General features: G+C 40.9%; 2 protein-coding genes across 3 annotated transcripts in view; both read left to right on the top strand.

Annotated features, from left to right (window-relative positions):
• Nucleotides 1–7,879, top strand: part of LOC119420545 (short transient receptor potential channel 4) — a 34,143-nt gene extending 26,264 nt beyond the window's left edge. The window contains exons 7-14 of the mRNA XM_037687954.1: nucleotides 1,049–1,188; nucleotides 1,270–1,470; nucleotides 1,549–1,670; nucleotides 2,018–2,213; nucleotides 2,316–2,510; nucleotides 3,938–3,979; nucleotides 4,261–4,350; nucleotides 7,143–7,879. Coding sequence (XP_037543882.1) covers nucleotides 1,049–1,188; nucleotides 1,270–1,470; nucleotides 1,549–1,670; nucleotides 2,018–2,213; nucleotides 2,316–2,510; nucleotides 3,938–3,979; nucleotides 4,261–4,350; nucleotides 7,143–7,811 — 1,655 coding nt within the window. The 3' untranslated portion in view covers nucleotides 7,812–7,879. The remainder of the gene's footprint in view (nucleotides 1–1,048; nucleotides 1,189–1,269; nucleotides 1,471–1,548; nucleotides 1,671–2,017; nucleotides 2,214–2,315; nucleotides 2,511–3,937; nucleotides 3,980–4,260; nucleotides 4,351–7,142) is intronic.
• smad9 (SMAD family member 9) overlaps nucleotides 1–14,536 on the top strand; it is a 937,424-nt gene that overhangs the window by 781,656 nt on the left and 141,232 nt on the right. The window lies entirely within an intron of this gene.

Genomic DNA, 14,536 nt, shown 5'->3' with positions numbered 1-14,536 from the left:
CATAGCAACAAGATCACAGGTTTGCCTCCCATTCCTTTCCATGTAGAGTTTGTATGTTCTCTCTCTGTATGTGCTTTTTTTATTTTTATTTTTTTATTTGGTACACCAAAGTTTCTACCAGATAAAATACACAACTTTAGATTCAATAACTCTTAAGTGTTAGGGAAGTCCATCCATAGTTGTCTATCTTGCTTGACTCTGTGTGGCCCTGTAATGAACTGGGAACCTGTACTGGGTGTACCCTGCTTACAGTCGATGACTGCTGGCGAGAGGGAACAGCTACTCACAAGACTATAAAAAAGTTTATATAGAAAATGAATGGATTACATTGGCCTTAAATGCATTTTACTTTGTGTTTATTCTGATATTAGTGTGAGCCTGCAAACGTACTTAACAACTATGCATAACTGTATTGTTTTATTTTTTTTATATACGTTGTCTTTTAATATAATTTAAGCTGAAAAACTTCTGCCAAACCTAGAAAATAAAATGCTTTCATTCCCCATCATCTACCGGTAATATTGTAATTGCAAAATATATTAAAAAAATAAAAAATCGAAGCATAAACTCAAAAGTACATATTTTACATGAAGTGTATCATATTCTTGTTGAGCTGAAACCATGTGCAGACAGACACGAGGAGATCAGGGATGAAATAAAAAAAAAATATATATATATATATTTAACAAGAAAAAACAACAAGGCAGACGTGGCAGCAAACTTACAAAATGGAATAACACAAGGAGGCACAGAGGAACAGATCATGAACAGCTGTGGGAAGCACAATCCACGGACAACCAGAAAACACAGACACTGAACTTAAAGGGACACTAACGATACATAATTACAAAGACCTGGGGGGTTGGGATTAAAGCAGGTGAAGCAAGGAGCTGGCAACAGGAAGGAAGAAACACACACCAGTACACAAATACAATAATCTAAAGAAAGAACACAAGACAGACAGATTCTCACAAAGTGTCCATCCAAGTGTAAAATTCTAAATAATCTGTCAATAGTGAGCTTTTCCATCTTTATGTTTGTTATTTAGGATTCATCTGGGCAGAGATCAAGCAAATGTGGGATGGTGGTTTTCAAGATTATGTTCATGACTGGTGGAACCTGATGGACTTTGTCATGAACTCTTTGTACCTGGCCACAATATCTCTCAAGATTGTAGCCTACACTAAGGTAACCATTTGCCTCAAAGTATGAAATGAATATTTAAATGTGTTTTTACTGCATCTGTCGTACATCGTTTTCCCCGTTCAGTACAGCGGCACCAAACCTAGGAACCAGTGGGAAATGTGGCACCCTACTTTAGTAGCTGAGGCAGTGTTTGCCATAGCAAACATCTTTAGTTCCCTGCGCCTCATCTCGCTCTTCACAGCCAACTCTCATCTGGGGCCGCTGCAGATCTCACTCGGGCGAATGCTGCTGGACATCCTGAAGTTCCTTTTCATTTATTGTCTGGTAAACTCTCAGGAGACATTCAGAAGTTGGACTGTAAACATGGCAGGATTTAACAATCAACATTTTGCTTTCCTCCAGGTTTTGTTGGCCTTTGCTAACGGTCTGAATCAGCTGTACTTTTACTACGAAACAAAGGCTGCAGATGAGAAAGGAAAATGCAAGGGCATCCGCTGTGTCGAGCAGAACAACGCCTTCTCCACGTGAGTTTATCCTGTGTGCACTTGTGGAGTAAATGTGCGATGCTGTGAAAATGAGTGTGAAACAGTCTGTGTGTACTCGTACCGTTTACAAAATGTGTGAAAGCTTCAGAAACGATTACTGTTGTTAAGACAAATTAATGTTCTAGTACCAGTTTTATGAAGATGTGTGAGAATTTCTTTCAACTTTTCAAAAAAAAGAAAAAGTAAAAAACCCACCAATGACTGTAATATATGAAAAGGCAGCAGGTGATATAAATGCCTTCAATGACTGCAAGATCTTTAAATTTAAACATGCAATAATATTATAATTGTTTTTACAATGAAGGTTTATCTTTTTTTTTTTTTAGGTTATTTGAGACCCTACAAACTCTTTTCTGGTCTATCTTTGGACTGATCAGCTTGTATGTGACCAACGTGGATGCAGATCACCAATTCACGGAATTCATTGGCGCCACCATGTTTGGCACATACAACGTCATCTCATTGGTGGTGCTCCTCAACATGCTTATAGCCATGATGAACAACTCCTACCAGCACATTGCTGTGAGCACATATCAGTTCCACCACATACAAACAGCCTATATATAGAAAAGTTAACACAGTACACATGGTTCATGGTCTCTATCTGTACTTTTCTGTCTTTAGGACCACGCAGACATTGAGTGGAAATTTGCCAGGACAAAGCTGTGGATGAGTTATTTTGAAGAAGGAGCGACTCTTCCAGCACCTTTCAACATTATTCCCAGCCCCAAATCATTTTTGTACCTTATGTGTTGGATCAAGAGACAAGTGTGTAAGAGGACACGATCCAAGCGCCCAGAAAGTTTTGGAACCCTTGGAGTAAGTTTGATGTCAAGCAAGTTTATGCAAATGAAATTTGATATAAAGTGGAAACTCTGGTTTGTTTCAGAGATGTTACAATATCAAAATTCACCATTCATAGGAAATGCTTGTTCATTTTGTCATCTTAATCACTTACACTTACTTGTACAAAGCAGCATTTATATAGATCTATTAATCAGAATGAAAATCGGTACCAAAATACAGTGAGATTATGTTTGTACAGTAGTCCGAAAGATGGGCGGAGGGTACGTGCTGCTCTTTGAGAATGTGGCCCCTTATCCATTTTCAGAACACTTTTAGATAGAAAAGGGGAAAGGGCCATGAGGATAGATGGTGGTATTACAGAAAAGATCTCTTCACACCTTGTCCTTATCAAAATTCTACCAGCAAGTACATTTATAACATATTACATATGCATTTGATGGCAAGATGGTAAGATTTGTCCATGAAGCACTTCCAGATTGTCCATTGTCCTGATAAGATCTTGGTGTCAGTTGGTACGAGTTCTCGGGGGAGGGGGGGTGCGATAGACATAGCTTTACCTTAGTTTACACATCCCAGGAGAAATTTGATAAGTCAGACTGCTTCTTGGCCAACCAGGGGAGTCAGATTCAGATAAGCCACAATTATTGATTTTTTTCAGGCAGACTGTTTTTTGTTTTCTTGTCAGCCTTGAGTCCTGCTGGTACTTTCAATCCCAAAATGGTCAGATTTGTGGGCATTCCACTTGTCCGTGCTTTTGAACCCCTTCCAAGGTCGTCCCCAACATGCTGGCAAATCCCAGAAGCCACAGATGGCCTGTGATTCTCACAAATCACTTCCATCTTATGGTGTAGCTTGTAAATCAGCTGATTTTGAGTACTCAAAGCACAAACCAAACCTTCACACAGACTTGGCAGGTTTGCTATGGCCAAAACTGCTGCCGCCATCTTCTTTAATAGCCGATAACATAGGAATCCGCTGATGCCAAAAATCAGAAACCCTGCTATCATGGTTCCAATTATATAAACATCTTTGTTGTCCTTCTGCAATAATATGAAAAGACACATCAGCTCCCAAATTCCCCAGGGATCCATGACATATCCTGCCGCGTGCGTCTCAGTGGGGCATGAGGGCTCTCCAGGATCCTGTCGCTTTGTTGAAAAGATTTTATCGATTTCGTTGAAAGTCCAGCTGACCAGATCCATGACAATAGTATTGGTTTTGGAAGATGTGTAAAATAGGAGCTCTGATACACAGACATAGAGCCAAAATAAGCAGGAGGAGGACAGGAGAGTAGGAGGAGGAGGAAAAAGTGAAAAAGTATCCGCCTTGCACGAGAGCGAATGAGGAAAGTTTTATGGTATTTCAACAAGAAATTTAAATGTTTTCCTTTTCTGCTGTGCTTTTTTAATTCAACTTGACTTTTTCTAACGCTCATGCAGAGACGAGCAGCAGAGAATGTAAGGACAAACCACCAGTATCAGGTAAACAATCTCACTAAATAAAACGTAATGCTATTATAGTACCTCATGCTGTCAATGTGTCTTCATGAAACATAGTCTCGGTTACTAAGTTACTACATTTTGTTTTTCAGTCTGAATCGAAAGCTTTGTCACGATCACTCACAACACCAAACAATTTTTGTCAGTGTGACATTAGTCGTCTTTATTTGTTCAGCTTCAAAGGGGTCCATTGTAGCATTTTCATGCAAGTGTGTGGTGTGTGTGTGTTCAAAAGTGTTTTTGCTCTATTTTTACTGCCGTAGGAGGTCTTAAGGAACCTGGTAAAACGTTACGTGGCTGCAATGATCAGAGATGCCAAGACAGAAGAAGGTCTGACTGAAGACAACTTCAAGGTAAAACTGGGTCACGCAGAGTATAAATAACCTTAAACACAAGTATTTCCATCAATAGAGCACAGAACTACACAGATAGAGACATAGAATATTAATTTGCAACAAAAAGGTATTTTTATATAGAATATTTTTAGATTGTTGCTTTTTTTATTCACAGTTCTAATTACTTGGTTCACCTTCTTGTGTTCATTGCATCAACTGCTTTCATAATGATCTGATTAAGATCAAGATAAACATAATTAGCTGCTAATTATCTGTTTTACTTAGAAGTTTTATCTGCACATAATCATACAAACCCATACCCAAAAGATATCTTTAAGTACAGAAATAGTTATGATTTCCATTTATTATTTGAAATCTAAGTGTTATGTCCAGTGAACTGTGCATGCAAAGAAGTAAAGAAATTGTGAAAAGGCAGATGATTCATTTAAATAATCTTTACAGTAACCTATTGTACAGTTTATATATATATATATATATATATATATATATATATATATATATATATATATATATATACTTGTTTTCTTTTCCTCCTGCAAACAATGAGAAAACATCACAGAGAATTATAAAGTCTTGGCTTCAACAGCTGTAATTCAGATTTTTGCTGATTGCATAGGAAGCAGCAAAACTTCAGCCCTTTTCCAAACCCAAGCTTGCAGCTGATGAACAGGCTGTAAAACAACATTTAGAAAATAAACCTGTTTATTAAGTGGACTGGTGCCACAGTGTACAGTCAATCCAGTTCACCGTCCAAACTCAGACCAACTTGCAGAAATGTATGCTTCTCACAACCCCTGTTTATTTTGTACTTTATTCATGCAGGGCTCATTTTAGTTGTGTTTTAATTTAGTGTTTTTTTTTGTTGTTCTTTTAATGCTTTTAATTAATTTATGGTATTTTTTTTTTCATAAATTTACTCCCATTGATTTCTATTCTTAAGCACTTTGGTAACAGCTGCTGTTTTTAAATGTGCTTTATAAATAAATTTGCCTTGTCTTGACTAAGTAATTAATACAGCCCATGTTGGCACAAAAAACTGTTGAAAAGCAGAAACAGCCATCTTAATGAGTGCCAAACTTCTGCTGCACCTTTAAGATTTAAGATCTGTTTTAAACTTTTGTTTAAAAATTGATCATGTCCACCCTGATAGGAATTGTGTTGAATCACCCCAAGTTCTACAGCTGAAGCCTCAAAGGGAGCAAAAGTTCTGGGTACAGAAACATTTTGCTAATGTTGCTAGTTGTGGATCTTTAAAGTTCTTCATCTTCGTCTATCTAATGAATCAATGAGGACTGAGATATACTGACAGTAAAACTGAACTTACTCATGATCATAGCTTCTATTTCACAATCCTTTCAAAATAAAACTACATTGGCTGAAATAGATGTTGTGCAAGTTGTTTTCCTTTTTGTCCTTTGATAGGGAATGAGGTGATAGGTGTTATTTCAATAAAAGCATTTTTCTCATTCAGTATATAATAGTAAAGTACAATTCCTTCCAGATTTACACAAAAGTGGAAGAGCTGGAGTTTATTATTAGCATATGTGTTTTGGCTTTTCCCTAAAAATAGTCCATAATAGGAAAGTTGGCATTTTTACTGTATAAAATAAATGTACGTATTTTCCGCCAGAACCATCGCACTACCCTATGTCACAGCAATCCAAATATGTCTAATAAAGTGGAAAAATCTATAAATACGTTGTATCTATTATGCATCATTGCTGATGCTTCGCGTTTGTTATGCATCACCACTGACGACCCGGAAATGTGGGCCAAACCAGGAAATGTGGACCGGTATTGTGCCAAAAATCAATTGGCTGCCAAATGGCGGCTGGGTGGAGCATGCACGGGAGGACTTTAACAAGAATTTAACAAAATAACACCTAAAATCATTTATTTGTTTTTCTCAAAATTAAAATGAATGCACTTTGACGGTCAAATCAGCTGCATTTTCAAATGCCGATTCGCAGAAACGGGCACGCACAGAGGGATGAGTCTCTGTGCATTTCTTCGAAATTTAATAAGATAACCACCTAAAAACAATTGTTTGTTTACTCGACATTATAGTAAAGGGGTGTCAGTTGAACTTTTATTTAATAAAAGGACTTTAACGATCAAATCAGGTGTATTTCAAAAGTATTCGCTGCCTCAGTGCTCTGGGAGCGCACAGACACGGAGGGAAGGAGGAACACTGCGCAACTCTTAAAAATTTAACAAGATTAACACTTAAAAACAATTATTTGTTTGCTCGACATTAGAGCAAAGGTGTGTCTCATTTGAACTTTTACTTAATAAATGCACTTCAATGGTCAAATCAGCTGCATTTTGCCGGGGCGACACAGAGAAATGAAGATGATTTGACGGTTGCTCCAAGGGAAATGGACAAAGGTGGAGTATGGCAAGCCAATTGTGTCATTAATGTCATGACTTTTACCCATTACATGACACAACAGCATGCTATATAACTCTGCTGCCATCTAGGGGCTGAAAAATAGTAGTGCTCAATATTTCAGTCAGAATGAATGAAAACGGTCATATCTCAACCAAACATTGGTATATAAATGTGAGAAAAAAAATCCATAAATACATCGCTTTGGCATATAAGTCGCAGGGCATGTAAATTATGCAAAAATTTGCGACTTATACGGCGAAAAATACGGTATTGAGTTTACATGTTTTGACCAAGTTGTAACTGACTCAATGCCGTGCAGAGTTTTTGCACTAAAATGAGATAAATACTACACGACTGGTTATTTTCATTGGCACTTCCTTTCGCTTTGCTTTCTCAGGAGCTGAAGCAAGATATCTCCAGTTTCCGTTATGAGGTGATGGGCATGATGAAGACTGGGAAGCCTGCTCTGCAGACTGCAAAGGCCAGCTGCAGCTCCGTGGAATCCAGTCTGGCTTACCCCAACGCCTCGCTCAAGATTTCCCCCGGCCCTTTGAGCAGCCAGGCGAAAAGCAAACTGAACCGTTTCAAAATGACCACATCCATCCTCAAGCAGAGCAGCTCCTCAGCTTCACTACGGCCCCTGGAATCGTCCAACAGTCTTCCCAATGGACTCGTGCTCTCAGATGAGAGCTGCGGTGAAACCTCAAGTGAGCGGAGGAACTACTGCAAAGATATTAGTGACTTTGGTTTGTACCAAAAATGCCACTGGAGCAGCAAGGAAGCCTCGTCAGGCTCAGGGGAGATTTTAAGAGAGATGTACTCTTTGTCAGAGGAAGCAGGGGAATGTGAGAGCTCAGACACTGAAGAGCTCAGCAAAGAGGTTCTGGCTAGAGCAAATGTGGAGAAAGAACGACCAGGGAATAAATTAAGAGAAGAATCCCCAGAAAAAAAACAAGAAACTAACAGCAATGGCAGCCTGGATGAATTTGGAGAGGACAAAGACTCACCTTGCACTAACTCTGACGCAGATAAAAATGAATCAGGGTTACACAGAGACGAAGCATAAAAAGTGAAAATCCATAATCTAAATTTAAGGCTAAATAATGCATGACTAAAGATGACTGACAATCAATAAGAGGCTAAAGAAAGGACACGTTTTGCCATCATTTCTACAAAAAGTCCGACATTTTACTGAACAAATAATCCGCTTTGATCTTGAAAGCAGCTTTTAGTTTAGGTGATTTAAATCAGCAGAGGAATTGCAGCAAAGGTGACTGAAGTTTAGTGAAAGCATTTCAAAGATTACTGTTAGAGATAAGATCATTTCATCTTATCTCGTCCTTACAGAAGATTAAAAAAAATAATTGTTTCTGAAAGTGAATCTTCTTTTTTTTAGCCTCTCTTCTTATCTGACATGTGCATTTGTGCTCAAATGATCCTTCTGCTTACCAACTCCTTGATCAATCTCTACCTCTTTTTTTGCCCGTTTTTCATCACACCCCTTTATCTCCCCCATCCTTATCTCACTAGAGCAATAGATGTGTTGTTTTAGACTTGACTTTCTGCCTTACACTGTCTGTTACTGCACTTTACATGATATAAAATGGCGTTCTGTCTCCGCTTGCAACAACTCTGTTAATGTTCCTCTATGCAAACACTTTACATGTGTATTAGGCCGACTGTACATTTTGCTCTGACAATAAATATTATCCTGGTGGAACATGACCAGTTTTGGGGAGTTATAAAAAAAAATGAATATAGCTTTCCAACCATTTTAATCTACACATTTTTCATGTTTTAGCACTCCAGCAGAAAGGAAACTTTCTATTACTGATTAGATTTGTGGTTCCTACAATGTACTGTTAACTTAAATGAATGGGACTAAATAAAAAATAATCAAAAACAAAACCACCATGAACTTTTCAGGTTTTATTTGGGACTGCCAGATTCTACAGTACTGCAGAATGGCAGCACCTTATTATTATCCACCCGACAAGGGTTTCTAAACTTTATATCTTACTGCTCTGTCAACTTTAATGCAGCCCGCAGCGCAACGTGTACACCCACAAATGTTATATCAAAATGAACGGTTCGGTGCCGTTATGCATGCTATTACGGTTTTTTTTTTTGTGTTTGGAGTTACCATGGTGACATAATTTTCAAACTAAGAGGACATTTTTCCCATGCAAAACACCTGACAGGGCACTTCTCACACTAACTGCTGCTGTGAGATCACATGACAGAGTGGAGAGGTTTCTGAATACATCTTAGAAGGTCACTGTTGGATTTGTTTGAAACGCACAGAAAGTAATCATCAGATGAATATCTAGAACTACTTAACGTTCAGATCAATTTTGATTCAAGATGGCTGCCACAGCTACCTCTGCAAACACAAATTGACTATAACTCAGTCATTCTTTCAGATACTGGGCTGAAATTTAGTTTGCTCGTTGCCGAGAGTGAGTTGTTATACATTCTTAATGCAAATCAAACATCCAAGATGGCCGCCTTAGCATAAAGGGAGAAAAAAATATATAACTCAGCTGTTTTTATAGCTGAAATTTAGTGTGTTGGTAGATGAGAGCAAGGACCATTAAATAATGAATTCAAATCTAAAAATTCAAGATGGTCATCATTACATTTAAATGTCTTTAACTCAACTATTTTTACACATAGCTGAAATTTAGTGTGGTTCTAGCTGAGAACGTTCCCTATCACATATATAAATCCAAATTTTAAAAAAATCCAAGATGGTCGTTTTAACTAAATGGGGGGAAAAATGTGATAACTGGGCCATTTTTAGAGCTATCAGCTGAAATTTGGTATGAGAGCAAACCCTAACATAGTACTGTCAAATCAAAATTTTACATTGGCAGTAGCATCAAAGTTTCTCCAGGAACTTTCTAATTATTATTATTTTTGTGTTTGTTTCAAAGTAAATTAAAAAAAAAAAGTAACAATCAAGCTTTTTTCTGAAACAGTTTTTAGTGTCATATTTCAGATGGGATGAACTATCAGACACCTAAAACTGCAAAAATAGGCACAAATATCTTCAAAACCACTCCGGGTCTTTTTCATTTTGAAGACTTGTTCCAAAGGGTTTGCATGCTGGGCTGTAAATGTTTACAACACCGGCCCAAGATTTAAGATATTTTCCTTTATCAATAATATAAATATCTAAGAACACTTGTGGTGTATCAAAACTTACAGTAAATGAGAGCCTCGGTATTTCTGGATGAAATATTTCCTGTTGTTTTTCATGCCCGAGTTTTAGACTAATGTGATCTTATATTGAAAAATGACTTAGTTTACGTCATTTTGGTGCATCCTGAAAATAAAGTTATGTGCAATCATTTGTTAGTACATTTGAAATGACTCTCAGTAACTGCCACTTTAAATTTTAGCTCAATATCTGTAACCTTAAAGTCATTTTTGTAGTTTATTAGAGGTAGTAGCCATTTTGAATGCTAGTGTCAACTCCAAAAGTTAATCAGTTGTAGATGTACTTTGAAAGATAAAGTTCTGAGAATTTTGTTAAAATCTCTCCAGTGATTCATGCAATATTTTATTAACAGACAGACTAACATAATGACAAGATTTTAAGCAAATATCTTGAGTGCTCAGTTGGTGCTCAGAGTTTGTGTTGGGGATGACTCTCAGCTACAACTAACCAAACTTTTGCTTAATATCTGTAACGTTAACTGAGTTAGTCATTTATATTTGCTAAGGTTGATCAGCTGATTGGCAGCCATCTTGAATCAGACTCCAAAAGTTAATCTGTTTCAGATGCACTTTTAATGAGTGTTTTATGAATATTTCAATCAAATCTGTCAACTGATTCATGCAATATTTTAGGAACAGACTATAGAACACGTGCACACACTCTCACAAACGTGCACACATACAGACATGGGAAAAAAAACATCGTTGCTTTCCGTTCAGCTTCTTCAGCAGACGATAACTGTGGAGAGTCTCATCTGTAGGCTAATCATCTGAACCAAACATGATGTGTTCTTTACTCACTTTAAGGACATTAAGAAACGCCAAATTGAAAATCCAAATTACTTCCCAAAGTACTGTAACAACTGTAGCTCATATCAGGTAAAAATAAACAAATAAAATAAAGTTTTTGTATATGTGATATTTCACAGAAGAATATACTGTATGTGTCACAGTTACATAACACAGCTGAAATGTAGTAATTTAACAATTACTGGCTTTTTGACCAATCATTAAGAATTGCTGAGTTTTCTGAAAGCATCAGGATTAGAAGGAGAGCATCCAAGATAAAAGCCCAAAATAATTAAGATTATTTTGTTTTATTTAATCCATTTTTAGTCCTTTTAAAAATTCTAACATGGAAAACATCCAAAGGCAAAAAGTGAGCTAAGTGGATCATTTCAGCAAAATGTCCCTCAACATCTGATAACAGGTATTAAACATTCACTCCTCAGGTCAAAGATGGTGGAGGAATTTGTTGCCATGGTAACTCAGCAAATGGATGCAAAGCCTTTTGGAAGCAGTCATGCAGTTGATCTTGTCATGCGGTTTTTAGCCAAATCCTGAATGGCTTTTTATACCTTCAGCCTATATTTAAAAAAAAAAGTTTTTATTAATTTATTGAGATTAATAAAATAGATAAATTAAGGCAGCACGGTGGGTCAGTTGAAAGAGCAGTTGCCTCTCAGTGGGAAGGTTGCTGGATCAAATCCCGGCTGGAGACCTTCCTGGGTGGAGTTTGCATGTTGTCCCTGCATGTGTGGGTTTTCGACTTCAGCTATAACCAGAGAGGGCAAGTGTCTGGATTTATTGTAGATATTGGTAAAACAGCCACCAGTAAGGGTGTAAAAACTGTAAACAAAATCATTAATATAATATTAATATAATATTAAAATGTATATAAGCTATCTATGTAAATGAAAATGTAAAAATGCCACAAAGCTGTGTGTACCAACCAAAGAGGAAAACGTGTCTCATCACACAAGTAAGCAGATTTGATCTTATTTACCTCAATGTGAATGTGATCCAAACATAAATGAAGCTAATAATGTATCCATCCATCCATCCATCCATCCATCCATTTTCTTCCGCTTATCCGGGGTCGGGTCGCGGGGGTAGCAGCCTAAGTAGGGAGGCCCAGACTTCCCTCTCCCCAGCCACTTGGGCCAGCTCTTCCGGGGGAATCCCGAGGCGTTCCCAGGCCAGCCGAGAAACGTAGTCCCTCCAGCGTGTCCTGGGTCTTCCCCTGGGCCTCCTTCCGGTGGGACGTGTCCGGAACACCTCACCAGGGAGGCGTCCAGAAGGCATCCTAAACAGATGCCCAAGCCACCTCAACTGGCTCCTCTCGATGTGGAGAAGCAGCGGCTCTACTCCAAGTCCCTCCCGGATGATCGAGCTTCTCACCCTGTCTCTAAGGGAGAGCCCAGACACCCTGCGGAGAAAACTCATTTCGGCCGCTTGTATCCGAGATCTCATTCTTTCGGTCACAACCCAAAGCTCGTGACCATAGATGAGGGTGGGAACGTAGATCGATCGGTAAATTGAGAGCTTCGCCTTTTGACTCAGCTCTCTCTTCACCACGACAGACCTGTACAGCGCCCGCTTCACTGCAGACGCTGCACCTATCCGCCTATCGATCTCACGCTCCATTTTTCCCTCATTCGTGAACAAGACCCCAAGATACTTGAACTCCTCCACTTGGGGTAGGACCTCCTCCCTGACCCAGACAGGGCACTCTACCCTTTTCCGGCTCAAGACCATGGCCTCGGATTTGGAGGAACTGATCTTCATCCCGGCCGCATCGCATTCGGCTGCGAACCGCTCCAGCGAAAGCTGTAGATCACGATCTGATGAAGCCAATAAGACCACATCATCTGCAAAAAGCAGAGACGCAATTCTGAGGCCACCAAAACGGATCCCCTCAACACCTTGGCTGCGCCTAGAAATTCTGTCCATAAAAGTTATGAACAGAATCGGTGACAAAGGGCAACCTTGGCAGAGTCCAACTCTCACCGGGAACAAGCCCGACTTACTGCCGGCGATGCGGACCAGGCTCTGACACCGGTCATACAGGGACCTAACAGCCCGTATCAAAGGGCCTGGTACCCCATACTCCCAGAGTACCCCCCACAGGGCCCCCCGAGGGACGCGGTCGAAAGCCTTCTCCAAGTCCACAAAGCACATGTAGACTGGTTGGGCAAACTCCCACGCACCCTCCAGGACCTTGCTGAGAGTGTAGAGCTGGTCCAGTGTTCCACGGCCAGGACGAAAACCGCACTGTTCCTCCTGAATCCGAGGTTCGACTATCCGACGGACCCTCCTCTCCAGAACCCCTGAATAGACCTTACCAGGGAGGCTTAAGAGCGTGATTCCCCTGTAGTTGGAACACACTCTACGGTCCCCCTTTTTGAATAGGGGGACCACCACCCCGGTCTGCCAATCCAGGGGAACTTCCCCCGATGTCCACGCAACATTGCAGAGTCGCGTAAGCCAACACAACCCTACAACATCCAGAGCCTTAAGGAACTCTGGGCGGATCTCATCCACCCCTGGGGCCCTGCCACCGAGGAGCTTTTTAACCACCTCGGTGACCTCAGCACCAGAGATTGGAGGGCCCGACCCAGAGTCCCCAGGCTCCGCTTCCTCAGTGGAAGACGTGCCGGTGGGATTGAGGAGGTCTTCAAAGTATTCCGCCCACCGACCCACAACATCCCGAGTTGAGGTCAGCAGCAAACCACCCCCACTATAAACAGTGTTGGTGGCATACCGCTTCCCCCCCCTGAGACGCCGGATGGTGGACCAGAAACGTCTCGAAGCCGTGCGGAAGTCGTTCTCCATGGCCTCTCCGAACTCCTCCCATGCCCGAGTTTTTGCCTCAGCAACCACCCGAGCCGCATGTCGCTTGGACTGCCGGTACCCATCAGCTGCTTCCAGGGTCCCACAGGCCAAAAAGGCCCGATAGGACTCCTTCTTCAGCCTGACAGCATCCCTCACCGACGGTGTCCACCATCGGGTTCGAGGGTTGCCGCCCCGACAGGCACCGACAACCTTGCGGCCGCAGCTCTGGTAAGCCGCCTCGACAATAGAGGCATGAAACATGGTCCACTCAGACTCAATGTCCCCCACCTCCCTTGGAACATGTTCAAAGTTCTCCCGGAGGTGGGAGTTGAAACTCCGTCTCACTGGAGACTCTGCCAGACGTTCCCAGCAAACCCTCACAATACGTTTGGGCCTACCAGGTCTGACCGGCATCCTCCCCCACCATCGGAGCCAACTCACCACCAGGTAGTGATCAGTTGACAGCTCCGCCCCTCTCTTCACCCGAGTGTCCAAGACATGTGGCCGCAGATCAGATGAGACGATGACAAAGTCGATCATCGAACTGCGGCCTAGGGTGTCCTGGTGCCAAGAGCACATATGGACACCCTTATGCTTGAACAAGGTGTTCGTTTTTGACAATCCATGACGAGCACAGAAGTCCAACAACAGAACACCACTCTGGTTCAGATCAGGGGGGCCGTTCCTCCCAACCACACCCCTCCAGGTCTCACTGTCATTGCCCACATGAGCATTGAAGTCCCCCAGCAGAACAAGGGAGTCCCCAGAAGGTGCACTTTCCAGTACCCCCTCTAAGGACTCCAGAAAGGGTGGATAATCTGAACTGCCGTTTGGTGCATAAGCACAAACGACAGTCAGAACCCGTCCCCCCACACGTAGGCGGAGAGAGGCCACCCTCTCATTCACGGGGGTGAACCCCAATACACAGGCACCAAGTTGGGGGGCAATTAGTAC

This window comes from Nematolebias whitei, chromosome 14 (genome assembly GCF_014905685.2).
Source record: "Nematolebias whitei isolate Nwh7 chromosome 14, NemWhi1, whole genome shotgun sequence".
Lineage (NCBI taxonomy): Eukaryota > Metazoa > Chordata > Actinopteri > Cyprinodontiformes > Rivulidae > Nematolebias > Nematolebias whitei.
This window is presented reverse-complemented; position numbering and strand designations above follow the sequence as displayed.